This window comes from Puma concolor, chromosome D2, assembly GCF_028749965.1.
Source record: "Puma concolor isolate L17-30 chromosome D2, mPumCon1.1.hap2, whole genome shotgun sequence".
Taxonomy (NCBI): domain Eukaryota; kingdom Metazoa; phylum Chordata; class Mammalia; order Carnivora; family Felidae; genus Puma; species Puma concolor.
In genome coordinates this window covers 76,156,838-76,171,617 of record NC_141677.1, presented here as the reverse complement: position 1 = coordinate 76,171,617, position 14,780 = coordinate 76,156,838, and the positions used below count along the sequence as shown (strand labels likewise).

Sequence of the window (14,780 nt, the reverse complement as noted above, 5' to 3'; positions counted from 1 at the left end):
TCCATTTTTTACAGAGGTGGCTTCGGTGGTGTACTGAAAAGACTTGGTTTCCAGCTCTAGCTCTGCCATTTATTAGCTGGTAACCTTGGGCAAGTCATTTCACCTCTCTGGGCTTCAGTTTTGTTATCTTCCAAACAGGGGTTAATATTACCTGCCATGCAAGGTATGTATGAAAAGTAAATGAAATAATGGGACTCTAGTGCCTGGCAAGTAGGTGCTTATAAATAGTGTCTGTGATGATTATTATATCAGCTCGCTAAGAACATGTTTCGTTGGTTCCACCACAAGTGAGGAAGGAGCCTTGGAAATGGGTCCTTAGTCTAAACGCCCTATTTAACTTTATCATCACCATGGGCATAAAAATAGCTAATATTTATGGAGCATTTGCCACAAACCTTTCATTATGCTAACTGCCTTTTATGCATATGAGGGAAGTAGCCACAGAAGAGGGTTGTAATTTTCCATAATCACACAGCAAATCAGAAGCATCAGCTTTCAGACCTCCTCACTGCAGGGAATCCTTCCATAATATCTTGGAGGGTCTCCTACCTTGGTGAGGGGTGTCAAAAAGCAGAGGGCTGAGGGGCTTGGGGAGGTCCCAACAGCCCTCGCACAGGCCCATCCTTTTCCGAACATGCGTGCACTGCACGGTCAGAAGCGAGTATGGGAACGGACTGGCAAAATTGTCACTCCCACGCTCCCTATGACCACCTGGGGAGCCCGGATGGGGAGAGGAGCTGCATTGGTCACGGAGTTGCTGTCACCAACTCTTTTCTGCACCCGATTCGGTGCAGCTGGTTTGTCAGCCAGCCCTGAGCTCCCAGCTCCTCTCTGAGCCGTGGCCCCCCTCTCAGCTCTTCCCTTCCTGCCACGGGGAGGGTGGAAGGTGCAAGTCCCCCCGACCTCCAACTGGCTCTCTTGTGACCTTCCCGTGTCCTCCCATCTGAGGCTTTTCACAGTGTCCATGCTGTTCGTATGATGGTGGTTATATCTCTAGAGAGTCATTATTATGGCAGGGAAAAAAAAAAAAAAAAAAAGAGCTTGTGTGAGGCCACTGTGACCTGGCAGAGGCAGTGGCTCCCCAGGAGCGGGGGCCTCAGGTTTTGTTTTTATTTTGTCACTGCAAGAACAGCAGGTGTCAGCTGCCGTGCTTGTTTCTCTGGTACAAATGTGCTGACCGCACTGATGCTTTGCTAGATGGCGAAAAGCTTCTTCCGTTCTTGTTTTTTTCTCCCCCCCCCCCCCAGCATTGGTGGATCCCCGTGGCTCAGATACTCTGCCCCCCAGGCTTCAGAAGCCCCTGCGACAGCACACTTGGCAGGGGGTCTGCGCCCATGCCCTTCACCTTCCATCCGCACAGGGGAGCACCCAACAGACCTCTTCATAAATCCTTCTGGAATCTTCACCGGGTTGGATGACAACACCTCGAACACAGCATGTCCCAAAGTGAAACAGCCATCTGCCCCTAAGCATGCTTCTCTTACCATCACACAAGCCAGAGCCCCTGGAATCCGCCTCCCGTCCTTCCCTCCCCTGGGTCAGAATCTGTTGTCTCGACATGACTGACACAACTGTTGACCAGAGAGCGAGCTATGATATGGGATGATAGGCTTCAACATTAGTCAGTAGAAATAGGAGCTCAGCTGATAAATCCAGGAGAAACTCAGTGATGCAACCAGACCTTGATGAGAGAAGGACTTGGAGGAGAGGGGGAAAAAGGAAGGCTGGGGATTAGAAAAAGGCACACCTGAGCCATCAGCCCCCAAGTGCATTGGAATCTGATGCATTTGAGTTTCTGGAATGTCTGAGTGGGAGCTATTTAGACAGTCCAGCAGTTAAGAACAAACTGTTGAGCTGCCAGGCATTTAAGTGGTCGGTTAGGACGATGAACCAAACTGAAAGTGACATTCAAGCCTGTGCCAGTCGGTCATGGCAGAGGCAAGCGAGAGAGAAGCAGTGACACCCCAGAACCGTGCAGGCGGTGTTAATGGCAGGTCAGCAGCCTGATGGTGGAGATGGGTATTCTTACTGCTTAGGGGACCCAGACAAAAGACTTTGCGTGGCCCAGGGCAGTTGGGGTTGGGCAAGGGAGAAGGGTAGGAGGGGAGAAGTCTGGAAAGGTGTCAGGAGATGTGTGACCCTCGATAAGGCCTTTGAATGAAGGTACATTATGAGTGTAGGTACAGGTGCTAATTCATGCAAATATTCAGGTATCTACACCAAAGCTTCTCTACAAGCACCCTACAAGGGTGACTTGGCTGAGTTTTTTTCTATTTTTTAGTGTGGCTCCCCAAACTCCTGGGGATGGGAAAAATATGCCAATTATTTGGAAGAATATTGAGAAATATCTAAATGTAAGGTCACTGTGGAACTGAACCTGTCATAATCTGTGTCTTAGCCTTTTGGGGGTTGATTCCTAAGGAGCACAGTACAGACTATAAGTCTGGGGATGCCTGGTCACAGACACGGCAGTTGTCCTGTAAACTTCCTGGGTGGAAGTTTTAAAATTATCTTCCTAGGCACAAGTATAATTTGGGGTAGACCCATCCAACAAAGCTCCCCGATCTCAATGGCTTAATACAATAAAATTGTATTTGTTAAATAATTTTTAAAGTTTATTTATTTATTTAGGGAGAGACAGAGAGCGCGAGTGGGGGAGGGCCAGAGAGAGAGGAGACAGAATCCTAAGCAGGTTCCTCATGGCTAGCAGAGCCCAACGCGGGGCTTGAACCTATGAAACCATGAGATCATGACCTGAGTGGAAACCGAGAGTCTGACGCTCAACCAACAGAAACACCCAGGCAACCCGTAAAATTGTAATTCTTGCTCATGTCACAGTTCACTATGGTTCAGCAGTGGTCATTGGGAAGGGGGAGGGGGGCTTAGTCTGTTCTATATTTAGGGCCCTACATTTCTTCTGTTCTGCCCAGAATTCATGATCTCCAAAGACCACCAGGGAGCCGAGTCCGATGCAAAAGCAAAAGAGCCTTTATTCGAGCTAGCTCGAGCTCAATCCCCTACCTGCACCGACGCAGCGGTGAGATTCCCCCGGGGAGAGAGAGCTAGAGAGTTTCAAAAGGACAAAGGTTTTATTGGGGTCTAGGGGCAGTTGGTGAGGTAATGGCTGTGGCCTCAGCCGATTGGCTGGGGAAGGGTTTGAGTCCTGTTAGGCAGGTTGGGGGGGGGGGTTACTCAAGGGGAGGAGGTGTGGTCAAGGTGAAGAACACAGAACAAGATGGAGTCAGCCGGCGTAGGCCCGCCCTTTCATTCCCCCCTTGTCATGTAGCTTACAGACCCAATCATGGGACCGGCTGCATTTATGGTGACAAGGGGAACAGAGTTTGGAGGTTTACGCAAAGTTCTGGGAAGCAAGTGTCCCTGGGGTGGCTCTGGGAGGTCTGATTAAGTATTGTCCCCGAGCTGGTGTCTATGATATGTTTTGGGGGGCGTGGGGACTCCCGGCAGCATGAGCAATGACAAACAGAGTTAACAGAGTTACCAATATTAGGTGGGTCGAATGCACTGTAGCTTGAGCTTGAGCAGGTTGTGTTGGTCCTGACTGACGGCCCATCGCGTGACGAAGTCCTTCCGGATCGAGGAGGGGTCCGCTGGCCGAACGTGGGTGTGATGGACCCAGGTCGCGATGCCATCTACTTTGAGAGCGGTGGGGGTTGTCAGTACCACGATGTAGGGTCCCTTCCAGCGCGGCTCGAGGGTGTCTTGGTGGTGCCTCTTGACGTAGACCCAGTCTCCCGGCCTGTACTGATGAGGTGTCGGGGTCGGGCCAGCCTCGTAGATGGCACGGAGGCGCGGCCAAATGTCCTCGTGCGCCCTCTGGAGCCCTCTCAAGGAAAGAAAAAGTTCTTGATCTTTAAACTCAGCAAGAAGTTCAGCCCAAAGGTTGGGAATAACAGGGGGTGGCCTGCCAAACATGATCTCGTAGGGAGTAAAACCCAGAGTGTAAGGAGTGTTTCTAACCCGGTAAAGGGCGTACGGTAGGAGAGTCACCCAGTCCCCGCCAGTCTCCATGGTTAATTTGGTAAGGGTCTCTTTTAGGGTTCTATTCATTCTTTCTACCTGTCCTGAGCTCTGGGGCCTATAAGCACAATGTAATTTCCAGTTTGCCCCCACCGCCTTGGCTACTGCCTGTGTTACCTGCGAGATAAAAGCTGGTCCATTGATCCTACCATGGCAAGAAAACCATACCTGGGTAAGATGTCTTCTAGTAGCTTCTTAGCCACCGTCTGAGCCGTTTCATGCTTGGATGGGTATGCCTCCACCCAGCCAGAGAAGGTGTCTGGAAATACTAAAAGATATTTATTTATAACCATACTTTCCTGGCTTGACTTCAATGAAGTCGACTTCCCATTGGGCTCCCGGTCTGGTGCCTCTGAGCCTGGTTCCTCTTTTACTTGATGTGGCCCTCGTGTTGGTGAGTTGGCAGGTCTTGCAGGCAGATACACCTTGCTCTATTTTGGTGTCCTGTTGGTGAATCTTGATTCTGGCATGTCGGATTAAGTCTTTTAATTTTCGGGCCCCCATGTGAGTAGACCGATGCATGTGCTCTAATATTGAGACTCCGAGCTGGTCTGGTAACACGAGCTCCTTGTTATGTGTATACCACCATCCCTTTATCTCCTGGGCCATGGGGAGTTTCTTGATCCGCTGTAACTCCTCCTGGGAGTATTTGGGCTGGTCTAGTAAAACTGGGTCTCCCAAATCCGGTAGTTGTTAAGCCGTTTTCTAGCTCCCAGCATCAGCGCCTTGGTGAGGGCTATGAGCTCTGCTCGCTGGGCTGATGTTCCGGAGGGTAGAGCCTCCGCCCATACGGTGTCCGTTTCGGTGACCACCGCTGCACCCGCATACCTGTGTCCATCTCGCACAAAGCTGCTGCCATCAGTGAACCAAGTGGCATCAGGGAGGGGCCGGTCGGTCAGGTCCGTCCGGAATCCATGTACTTGTTCCAGGATTCCCGCACAGTCATGTAGTGCAGCACCTAGGTCAGGGTCGGGCAGCAGGGTTGCAGGATTGAGGGCTGCACTGGGGTGGAACCGCACTCGTGGAGGGTTGAGTAGGAGGCTCTGGTAATGAGTCATACGTGTGTTGCTCATCCATCTATCCGGAGGCTGTTTCAGGACCCCTTCAATGGCATGTGGGGTCGTGATCCAGATCTCCTGTCCTAGGGTCAGTTTGTCTGGCATCTGATAACCGCTGCTGTCCGCCCTCCAGGATATATCCCAAGTAACTTACCCTCTCCCTGGATATCTGAGCCTTCTTCGTGGATGCCCAGTACCCTAAGGCCCCCAGGGTAGCCAGCAGGTCCTGGGTCCCTTGCTCAGTCTTTGGCCGTGTCGGCAGCAATCAGGATGTCATCTACGTACTGTAGGAGGGTGAGGCCAGGGTGCTCCCTTCTGTACTCACCCACGTCCTCGTGTAGTGCCTCGTCGAAGATGGTGGGCGAATTTTTGAATCCCTGAGGTAGCCGTGTCCGGGTGAGTTGCCCACTGTAGCCCTCCTCCGGATCATGCCACTCGAAGGCGAACAAGGGTTGGCTCTGGGGTGCCAGCGGCAGACTGAAGGCGTCCTTTAAATCTAGTACAGTATACCAGACCCTGGAGGGCGCCAAGGAGCTCGAGAGTATATGGGTTGGGAACAGTTTGGTGTATGTCTGCGACCCTCTTATTTACTTCCCAGAGGTCTTGTACCGGTCGGTAGTCATTTGTGTGAGGCTTTTTGACCGGCAGTAGGGGGGTGTTCCAGGGAGACTGGCAAGGAACTAGTACCCCTAGGCTTCGTAGTCTCCGGATGTGTGGCTGGATCCCCTTCCGGGCCTCCTGAGACATGGGGTATTGTTTGATCCTTACCGGATTCTCTCCTGGCTTGAGCTCTACCAGGACCAGGGTCCTGTGAGCGGCTAGTCCTATCCGCCCCCCCCCCCCCCCCCCCCCGTCTCTGCCCAAACTGAGGGGAATTCTTGTAGCCATCTGTCTATATTATCCTCTCGGGAGCGCCTCCTGGTGGAGGCGGTATTCATCCTCCAGTTTCATGGTCAGGACCTGGATGGGGTGGCCCTTGCCATCGGTGACCTGAGGCCCCCCCTTGTCTGAAAGTTATCTGAGCTCCAATCTTGGTAAGTCCCGTCCTAACAGCGGGTAGGGGCATTCTGGTATTACCATAAAGGAGTGGGATACCCGTCCCGTCCCCAAATCTGTTCTTCAGGTAGTCCATGAATACTGGCTCATACCAGTTGCCCCTTGTACCCAGGACTTCTTGTTGGCTAGTTTTCCTTGTGGGGTGCGGAGGACCGAATGTTGTGCTCCGGTGTCGACAAGGAAGTCAACAGGGGTCCCCTCCACTTTAAGAGTTACCCTGGGGGGCGCCTGGGGGGCGCAGTCGGTTAAGCGTCAGACTTCAGCCAGGTCACGATCTCGCAGTCCGTGAGTTCGAGCCCCACGTCGGGCTCTGGGCTGATGGCTCAGAGCCTGGAGCCTGTTTCCGATTCTGTGTCTCCCTCTCTCTCTGCCCCTCCCCCGTTCATGCTCTGTCTCTCTCTGTCCCAAAAATAAATAAACGTTGAAAAAAAAAAAAAAGAGTTACCCTGGGTTCGGGGAGAGGGTCCGAACCCCGACTCCCCTAATCACTTAGTTCATCTAGCTCTAGGACTTTTACTCGATCAGTCTTGCTTCCCTTCCCGCCGGCCCTTTTTGGACAATCTCGGGCCCAATGCCCTATCTCCTTGCAGTATGCGCACTGATCCTTCTGCAGCCTCTGCTTCCCCCCCTTGGTGGTTCCTTTACCTTTTCTTGAGTCGTCTGCCAGCTGCCGGAGACGGCGGTCTCGTTCCTCGGGGAAGTCAGCAATGATAGCTAGTAGTATTCTGGCCAGGTCTCGAGTCTGCTTACTGCTGGCAGCCGCCATGGCGCGAGCCTGCTTGTCCTCAGGAGGCTCCCGGTTGTTATATACCTTTTCGGCTACCACCAGTAAGTCCTGCAGACTTTTTTCTCCTAGTCTATCTATCTTCTGTAATTTTCTCCTAATGTCTATGGCCGATTGGTTTACAAAGGCCATGATAACAGCTGCCTTGCTTTCCGGAGCCTCTGGATCCATGGGGGTGTAGGTACGGAATGCCTCCATGATCCGTTCTAAAAAGGCAGCCGGAGATTCATCTTTTCCCTGTTGTACATTTCCTACCTTGGCCAAATTGGTTGGCTTTCTAGCAGCCATTCGGAGACCCCCCATTAGAGTCTGGCGGTAGACCCGGAGCCTCTCCTTACCTTCTGCCGTGTTGAAATCCCACTGGGGCCGAGTTAAGGGGAAGGAGGCATCTATCTGAGCCTGGTTGGTGGTGGGATTCCCATCTGCACCCGGAACTAGTTTTCGGGCCTCATTGAGGATTCTTTCTCTTTCTTCAGTCGTTAACAGGACCTGCAAAAGCTGCTGGCAATCGTCCCACGTGGGCTGATGGGTAAAAAGAACAGAGTCTAATAAATCAATAAGCCCTGCCGGTTTCTCAGAAAACTTAGGATTCTGAGCTTTCCAATTGTAGAGGTCACTAGTGGCGAAAGGCCAACAGTGATGGGGCTGATTCCCCTCCGTGTCTGGGGGTCTGGTGTCTCGCAGGGGCAGAACAGTGGAGTCGGCGGCGGAGGCGGATTGCTCCCTCGGAGCCCTTTGTCTGGTAAAGGGCGGGCTTCCCACTGGAGCGTTTCCGCCTCCCGCTCTCGGAACAGCGTCTGCCTCCCCCGAAGGGGGAGGATGGTGTTCTTCCGGCATCCTAGAGGGGTTATACGGGGGAGGAAAAATTAATTCTTCTTCAGCCCCCCCTTGTAGGACAGGGTAGAGGGGTGAAGGCTGGGTGAGACTTTTCTTCTTCTTTGTCCCCTGCAAAGCAAGAATGGGTTTTGGCTCCGGGGGGAGCGGGGCTAGGAAGGGCTTAAGCCAAGAGGGTGGGTCTTCTACAAGGTCCTGCCAAGTGATAATGTAAGGGAGCTGATCAAGATGGCCCGTCTTAGGCCGAGAGAGGACACTCCTGACTCGGTGGATGGTAGGGAGGTCGAAGGTCCCCTCTGGTGGCCATCCGACATTGAAAGTTGGCCACTCGCTAGAACAAAAAAACTGCCACCGACCCTTTCGGACTTCCACACTGAGGTTGTTAGCTCTTCCCCTCACATCCTTAAAGTGATCAGTCATAATACTTAGAGGAGTAGTGTGAGTCTGTCCCATAACGTCCGTCCAGTAAGTCCACAGAACAAAACAGAGAAACACAAAAACAGACAAACAGAGGGGCCCTAGAAAGTCTTCCAACTCCATGGAAGCAAAACTGAAAGCTAGCTTAGACCTTTGAGGGGATTCCACGTCCCTCCAAAACCGATGAGGGGATTCCACGTCCCTCCAGAAGGGAGGATCGGAACGTCTTCCAAAACTCCCGGCCCGTGGTCCTCCAGAGCGTCCACTTAGACCGCGTCGGGCACTACCAGAACTCCAGAAATGAGCTCACACGGAAAAGACAGAACAAACAGACACTAACCGTGGCCAGTCAGGCTCTCCGGGTCGGGGGTCCCTCGGGGGTCTTGGGGATCCCGGGCCGAGCCCCCAAATGTTATGCCCAGAATTCGTGATCCCCAAAGACCGCCAGGGAGCCGAGTCCGATGTAAAAGCAAAAGAGCCTTTGTTCGAGCTAGCTCGAGCTCAATCCCCTACCTGCACCGACACAGCGGTGGGATACCGGGGAGAGAGAGCGAGTTTCAAAAGGACAAAGATTTTATTGGGGCCTAGGGGCAGTTGGTGAGGTAATGGCTGTGGCCTCAGCCAATTGGCTGGGACAGGGTCCGAGTCCTGTCAGGCAGGTGAGGGGGGGCGGGTTACTCAAGGGGAGGAGGTGTGGTCAAGGTGAAGAACACAGAACAAGATGGAGTCGGCCGGCATAGGCCCGCCCTTTCGCTTCCATGATACGGTCTTTCATCTTCTAAGGCCTTGCCCTCTTTGTAGTCAGCTGTCAGAAAGGAAAAGAAAGATCACGAAGGAAGGAGTTTTTTTTCCAGCCAGACCTGGAAGTGATGTTCAACAAGCCCACCTTCGTTCCACTGGCCAGCGCTTGGTCACATGGCCAACCTAAGTGCACAAGAGGCTGGGAAACTTAGTCCAGCTTGTTTCCAGGAGGAAAAGGAAATAGAATTCCATGAATACAGAGCAGTCTCTGCCACAGCACATTTCTTAGAAGACTTCGGATATTAATTTGATTTTCTCCTTTTGATAGTCTTGGTTAATTTAAGGAACTGTGAGACCGTGCCGCGGTAGGTATCCACATCCCTCTGAGAAAATAGATAGGGTTCTGCACTAAAGGTGTTTATGACAGAGAAATAGAAATTAGCAAAATTGGAAACAAAAATTAAAGGAGAAGAGAAAATTGAGACACTGCGATATGACAAGATACATATACATTTTGGTCTTCCTCCAAGCTTCCAGGAATATAACCCCTAAAATGCTTGTGATTTCCTAAAGTGAGAAGAGCTATAGGGACGTCTTTTGTTCTAATATTTTGTTCTAATGGTATAATATTTAGTTTTTGTTCCCAGTTCCTGAAATAGCTCCAGAGTAATGGAGGTAAAATGGATATCTTTTGTTATTCATAACATGCCTCTTTCAACACTTGACTTTATGTTAATAGGTGACTGGGGAAAGGGGGCTGGTTGCCATGGGAACCAGCCCCCATTACAAAGTTGAAATTTTCAGCCCTGCCTCCCAGGAGGGGAGAGGAGCTGGAGACCGACTCTGTCACCAAGGGCCAATGATTTATTTAATCGATTGTGCCTACATAATGAAGCTTCCAAAAAAATGCTGGTTTGGTGAACATGCGGGGGTACTGGAAGGGTGGTGTGCCTGGAGAGGCCACGGTAGCTTCATATTCCTTTCCCCATACCTAGCCCTGTTCACCTCTTCTCTCTGGCTGTTCCTGAGTCATCATAGACCCGTATAATGTTCCTTTTATCATAGACCCATAATCTAGTTAAGTAAATTGTTTCCCTGAATACTGTGAGCCGCTCTAGCAAATTACCAAACCCAAGGCACGTGTTGTGGGGACCTCCAGTTTATAGCCCATCAGAAGCACAGGCAAGAAATAACCTGGTGCCTGAAGGGTGAGGGGCCACATCTGTGGGACTGAGCCCTTACCCTGTGGGATCTGACGCCATCTCCAGGTAGAGAGTATTAGAATTAAATTGTCAAATTAAATTAAATTAAATTGTTAAATTTAATTGAGTTAAATTGGAGGACATCCTGCTGGGGCTGGATCCTTGGGGCGGAGAAAAAGCCTGCACACCTGGGCACCGAAATGTGAGCGTGATAGAGGCAGAGTGTGAGAGTAAGGGGAGAAGCGACATTTTTAAGCTCCAAAACCTTCAAATACAGAGCTCAAGTGGAGGAGGTTGGAGGAGGATTTGAAGCTAAACTGCAAGAGCTCCTGTTTTCTGTTCTCTTCCTTTCAGTTTTATCTTCTGTTTAAATGTATGAAAACATTATTTTTTTTTTTTAAATTGTGCTGGGTACTCTGTACCTTAGGACTCCTTGGTGTTTCTCTGGGGAGAGTTTTGGGTTTCTCTTTTCAGATTGTTGGTGTTCAAGTGATGCTCTCCAGCAGGTGACGTCTACACCCACGCACTTGGAGGTCAATTCCAGAAAGCTAAGCCAAGAGTCAAAAAGAGCCAAGGAAATGGACATTTGTAGACCTCGAGGGAAACACAGGTATTTAAACACAAGTTCTGATTGTTTAGCTAGGAGATTCATGGGCAGTACTTATGGGAAAGGTGGATTATGTTTAACAGGGTGGTGAAACCTGGAAAGACAGGAGTAAAAGGAAGTGGATTGTTGCGTAATCTTCCCAGCACTTGCTGTGAGCGCATTCACTTGCCTGTGGCTGACCCTGAGGCTGACAGTGTGCAGTATGTCATCAGGTCACAAGGGTCCCCACCAAGAGTCTGGGACTGTTATGAGAGAGCTGAGCCAGACGTGGATGTGGGGCTGGGTCCTGCCCAGCTCTGAGCATGGCCGTAAGGGAAGTAATGTTATGTCCCAAGTGTCCTTGCCAGGGAAATAGAAGCCCATCTTGGTTTTGTTTTTATTTTTTATTTTTTTTAACATTTATTTATTTTTGAGAGACAGAGAGACAGAGTGTGTGCGGAGGAGGGGCAGAGAGAGAGGGGGACACAGAATCCAAAGCAGGCTCCAGGCTAGGCTGTGAGCTGTTAGCATAGAGCCTGAGGTGGGGCCCGAACTCACAAACCATGAGCTCATGACCTGAGCTGAAGTCAGACACTTACCTGACTGAGCCACCCAGGTGCCCCAAGCCCATCTTGCTTCTTGACTAGAAGCTGACAGAACTCAGATCCTTCCAGAGAGGGCACAATGGATCTGTCTGCACGATGCTGCACAGAAGCCCCTTGGCATGGAGGCCTGTTTGCCCCAGGCTCTTTTGCCCCTTCCCGCCCTGCACTCCCACCTGGGGGAGTCCCAGAGGTGCCCCAGTGGAAGGGAAAGGGAAGAGTTCTGTCCCGAAGAGCCAACAAGCCACAGAGTGCTCCTGTACCTGGTAGTACCTGGTCCTGCCCCCAGGGACAGGTGCTTAAGTTTAAAACAAAGATTTTTTTTTTTATGTTTATTTCTGAGACAGAGAGAGACAGAGCATGAGCGGGGGAGGGGCAGAGAGAGAGGGAGACACAGAATCTGAAGCAGGCTTCAGGCTCCGAGCTGTCAGCACAGAGCCCGACGCGGGGTTCAAACTCACAGACTGTGAGATCGTGACCAGAGCTGAAGTCAGTCACTCAACCAACTGAGCCACACAGGCGCCCCATAGGTGCTTAATATTAAGGTGCTTAATTTTAAGGACATCACCCTTGACATCTCAGAAGGCCCCGAAATGCAGTGGCAAAAAATGATGTTGCCTTTTCATGGTGAAAGAAGCTTACCTTGACAATGGGCAGCACAGAACTTAAAAAACCATTGTGAGAAATGGCAGGAGTTATGGGGTACACAGGACAGAGGGACGAGGAAGCAAATCAAAGCCCTCCATCTGTGGCGATAAAAAAGAAAAAAGTGCTCCTTGGCAGCCATCGGGCTGGATAAGGTGTTCCTGTGCAGAAGACGGGGTCTAGAAATTGATTATATGGCGTAATAAGGGAAATTATGTCAACCAGGATAGCATCATTATTTTATTGGTAGCACGTTTCAGTGTGGAGTGACATGAGGGAAAAAATGAAGCAGAAAGGGCAGGTGGACGAAATAATTCTATCTGAACTCCGTTTTTGGACAGATAAAAAGTCGGGTGGAATGTATAGGTCAGAGGGGATCTCTGGTTTAGAAGGAGGAACCAAGTTTTGCCAGTAGATACAAGAGCTAAATTGGCAAGCTCAGGAGAAACGCGCTTGTCCAGCCGACCTTGAGGGGCAATGCGCCAGGCCAGCATTTGAGGAACCCAGGACAGGCAGGTGTGCGCGCTCTAGGTGCTCTGGGTCGTATGTGAAACCATCGGAAGCTGCTGCTTTTGCCTGTTTCCCTTCCCTTTGAGGCCTCTCGCCCCATCCCCAGCCCCACACAGAAGGTGGTGCATCCAGTGGTGGGAAGGGTGGTTTAGGGAGTTAGCAATACCCTTCCCTCACTCTTCCTGCCTCGCTGGGCTCCCCTCACTGCTAACCTGGACCTCTAGGGGGCAGTCTACCAATGGGTGCCTCACCTCCTGCCATTCTTCATTCAATCCTTTATCCTCCCTGCATTGAGCTTCATATCCCTGTTGAAGATCCCCGTCAGTGGGTCCCTGTCCCTAGACAGCAAAGCTCTGGTTGAGTCTAGCTTACAGGTCTCCTCTAGATCTGGCCTTGTCTCCCCGGTTGGTAGTATGCACCTAACTCTCCTCATCCAAACTGCTCAGCCACCTGTACCACTGGCACCTCTGGGCTGGGCCACTGTCACCTCCCAGGTCTTGGGGTTTTTTTCCCTCTTTAAATCTCTCTCATCTACTAAGATTCATTTCTAAGCATGTCCTGACTCATCCGTTCAGACTGGAACTAGCCACCTCATCCTGGGCTTCAGGAAGAGTGGGATCCAGGTGCACAAACCCTGTCAAGATGCTCTCTTGCTCCATGTCCTTTGCCACTCACTCTCTGCCAGTCAGGTCTATTCTCTCCCTGCAGGTAGCGGCTTATTTCACCAGGTGGGTGAGACGAGGATCTATCTTAGGGAGGGCTTGTTCCCTTTTGCAATTTCAATCTGAAAAGTCTTAAAAAAATTGTTTTTAACGTTTATTTATTTATTTATTTATTTAAAAAAAATTTTTTTTTCAACGTTTATTTATTTTTGGGACAGGGAGAGACAGAGCATGAACGGGGGAGGGTCAGAGAGAGAGGGAGACACAGAATCTGAAATGGGCTCCAGGCTCCAAGCTGTCAGCACAGAGCCCGACGCAGGGCTTGAACTCACAAACCTCGAGATCATGACCTGAACCGAAGTCGGACGCTTCACCGACCGAGCCACCCAGGCGCCCCTCAATCCGAAAAGTCTTAGGGAAGAATTCTGATGGCCTTGCTTGGGTCAGGGTCAGCTGACCACCTCTGATTCAACCTTGGTCAAAGGGAAGGGTCATTATCATTAATACTGTTCTGAATAGGTAGAGCTTTCTTATTAGCCAGTGTTATTTCTAATTACCCTGATATAGACTAGCACAGTGAGTTCATACCTGACTTGCAGCCAGCTAAAACTCACAGCTTTCCAAACCCGCCACCAGGCTAATTCACAGAAGATCAATTTGCGGCTACCCATTGTCAATTCACCACATTGACTAAAAAAAAAAATCAAGTAAAAAATTAAAGAAAACTAGATAGTTTTTACTGGTTTCCCTTTGTCTTCGTAGAGATATTTTAAGGAAATTCAGTGCGTCTTTGCCCCTGATCCCTGTTGCCGAAGCCACAGGCTGTAGAACAGAGACTAATGATGAGGAGTAGAGAGGTGGGGGTCCCAGAGGAAAAGACAGGAAGAGGAGGCGGCATGAATATATTTATAAGAACATGTTCATAAGGCTATAGCCTTAAGATGATGTATTCATTGACTCTAATGAACTCATTAAAAAACATATTCAAGGAAAATATATGCACCAAGAATATTTTTTGCATATAAAGGATTCTACTTGCTATATTCTCAGGAGTAAAAATATATTAATGAAGAATGTATTTGTTGGAAACTTCGTCTTCAAGACAATCTTACGAGTCCATTTTCTGGAGCCCTCGGCCTCTCCCGCTCTGCCTCTAGGTCTTGCTAATTACTCCTCTTTGGTTTCTTTAACTTCAACAGCCTCAGTGCCTTCCACGTTTCCTCCTAGATGTGGCCTGTAGGTTCCCATCAGTTTGCACACCTTCTTGTCATATACACACTAGTGTGCCCACATCTTTCTTCCAGACTGGCCCCAGGTCAGGCTGAGCCTTAAGTACGTAAGTGAAATAATCAGAGAGTCATTTCTTTGAACTCATACCCTATGCTTCTGTCAATCATCATCATCATGATTATTAACGCTGTTTAAATATGTGTTCATTTTCTTAATGACTGCCCATCACCGTGAGCTCGGGCTGAGCTCACAGCCGGGTAACCCCACCGCACCTTTTCCACATCACTCGCCTCTGTCTCGGGGAAAAGATTCTCCACCCTAGACATGCCACCTGTGAAAACTAACAACCTTCGTTGTTGTTTTCCAAGCCCTTATCTTGGAGTGGGAAGAAAAGATTTGAGATCTGACATCATTT

General features: G+C 50.2%; 1 protein-coding gene across 1 annotated transcript; it reads right to left on the bottom strand.

Annotated features, from left to right (window-relative positions):
- Positions 1-5,974: 5,974 nt before the first annotated feature.
- On the bottom strand, positions 5,975-8,734 carry LOC147576193 (uncharacterized). Its single transcript, XM_086680980.1, has 2 exons — positions 6,594-8,734; positions 5,975-6,363 (listed from the first exon to the last, which is right to left on the bottom strand). Exon 1 carries the CDS (start codon positions 8,308-8,310, stop codon positions 6,634-6,636), a length of 1,677 nt encoding a protein of 558 aa, XP_086537106.1. The 5' UTR covers positions 8,311-8,734; the 3' UTR covers positions 5,975-6,363; positions 6,594-6,633.
- Positions 8,735-14,780: the final 6,046 nt, after the last annotated feature.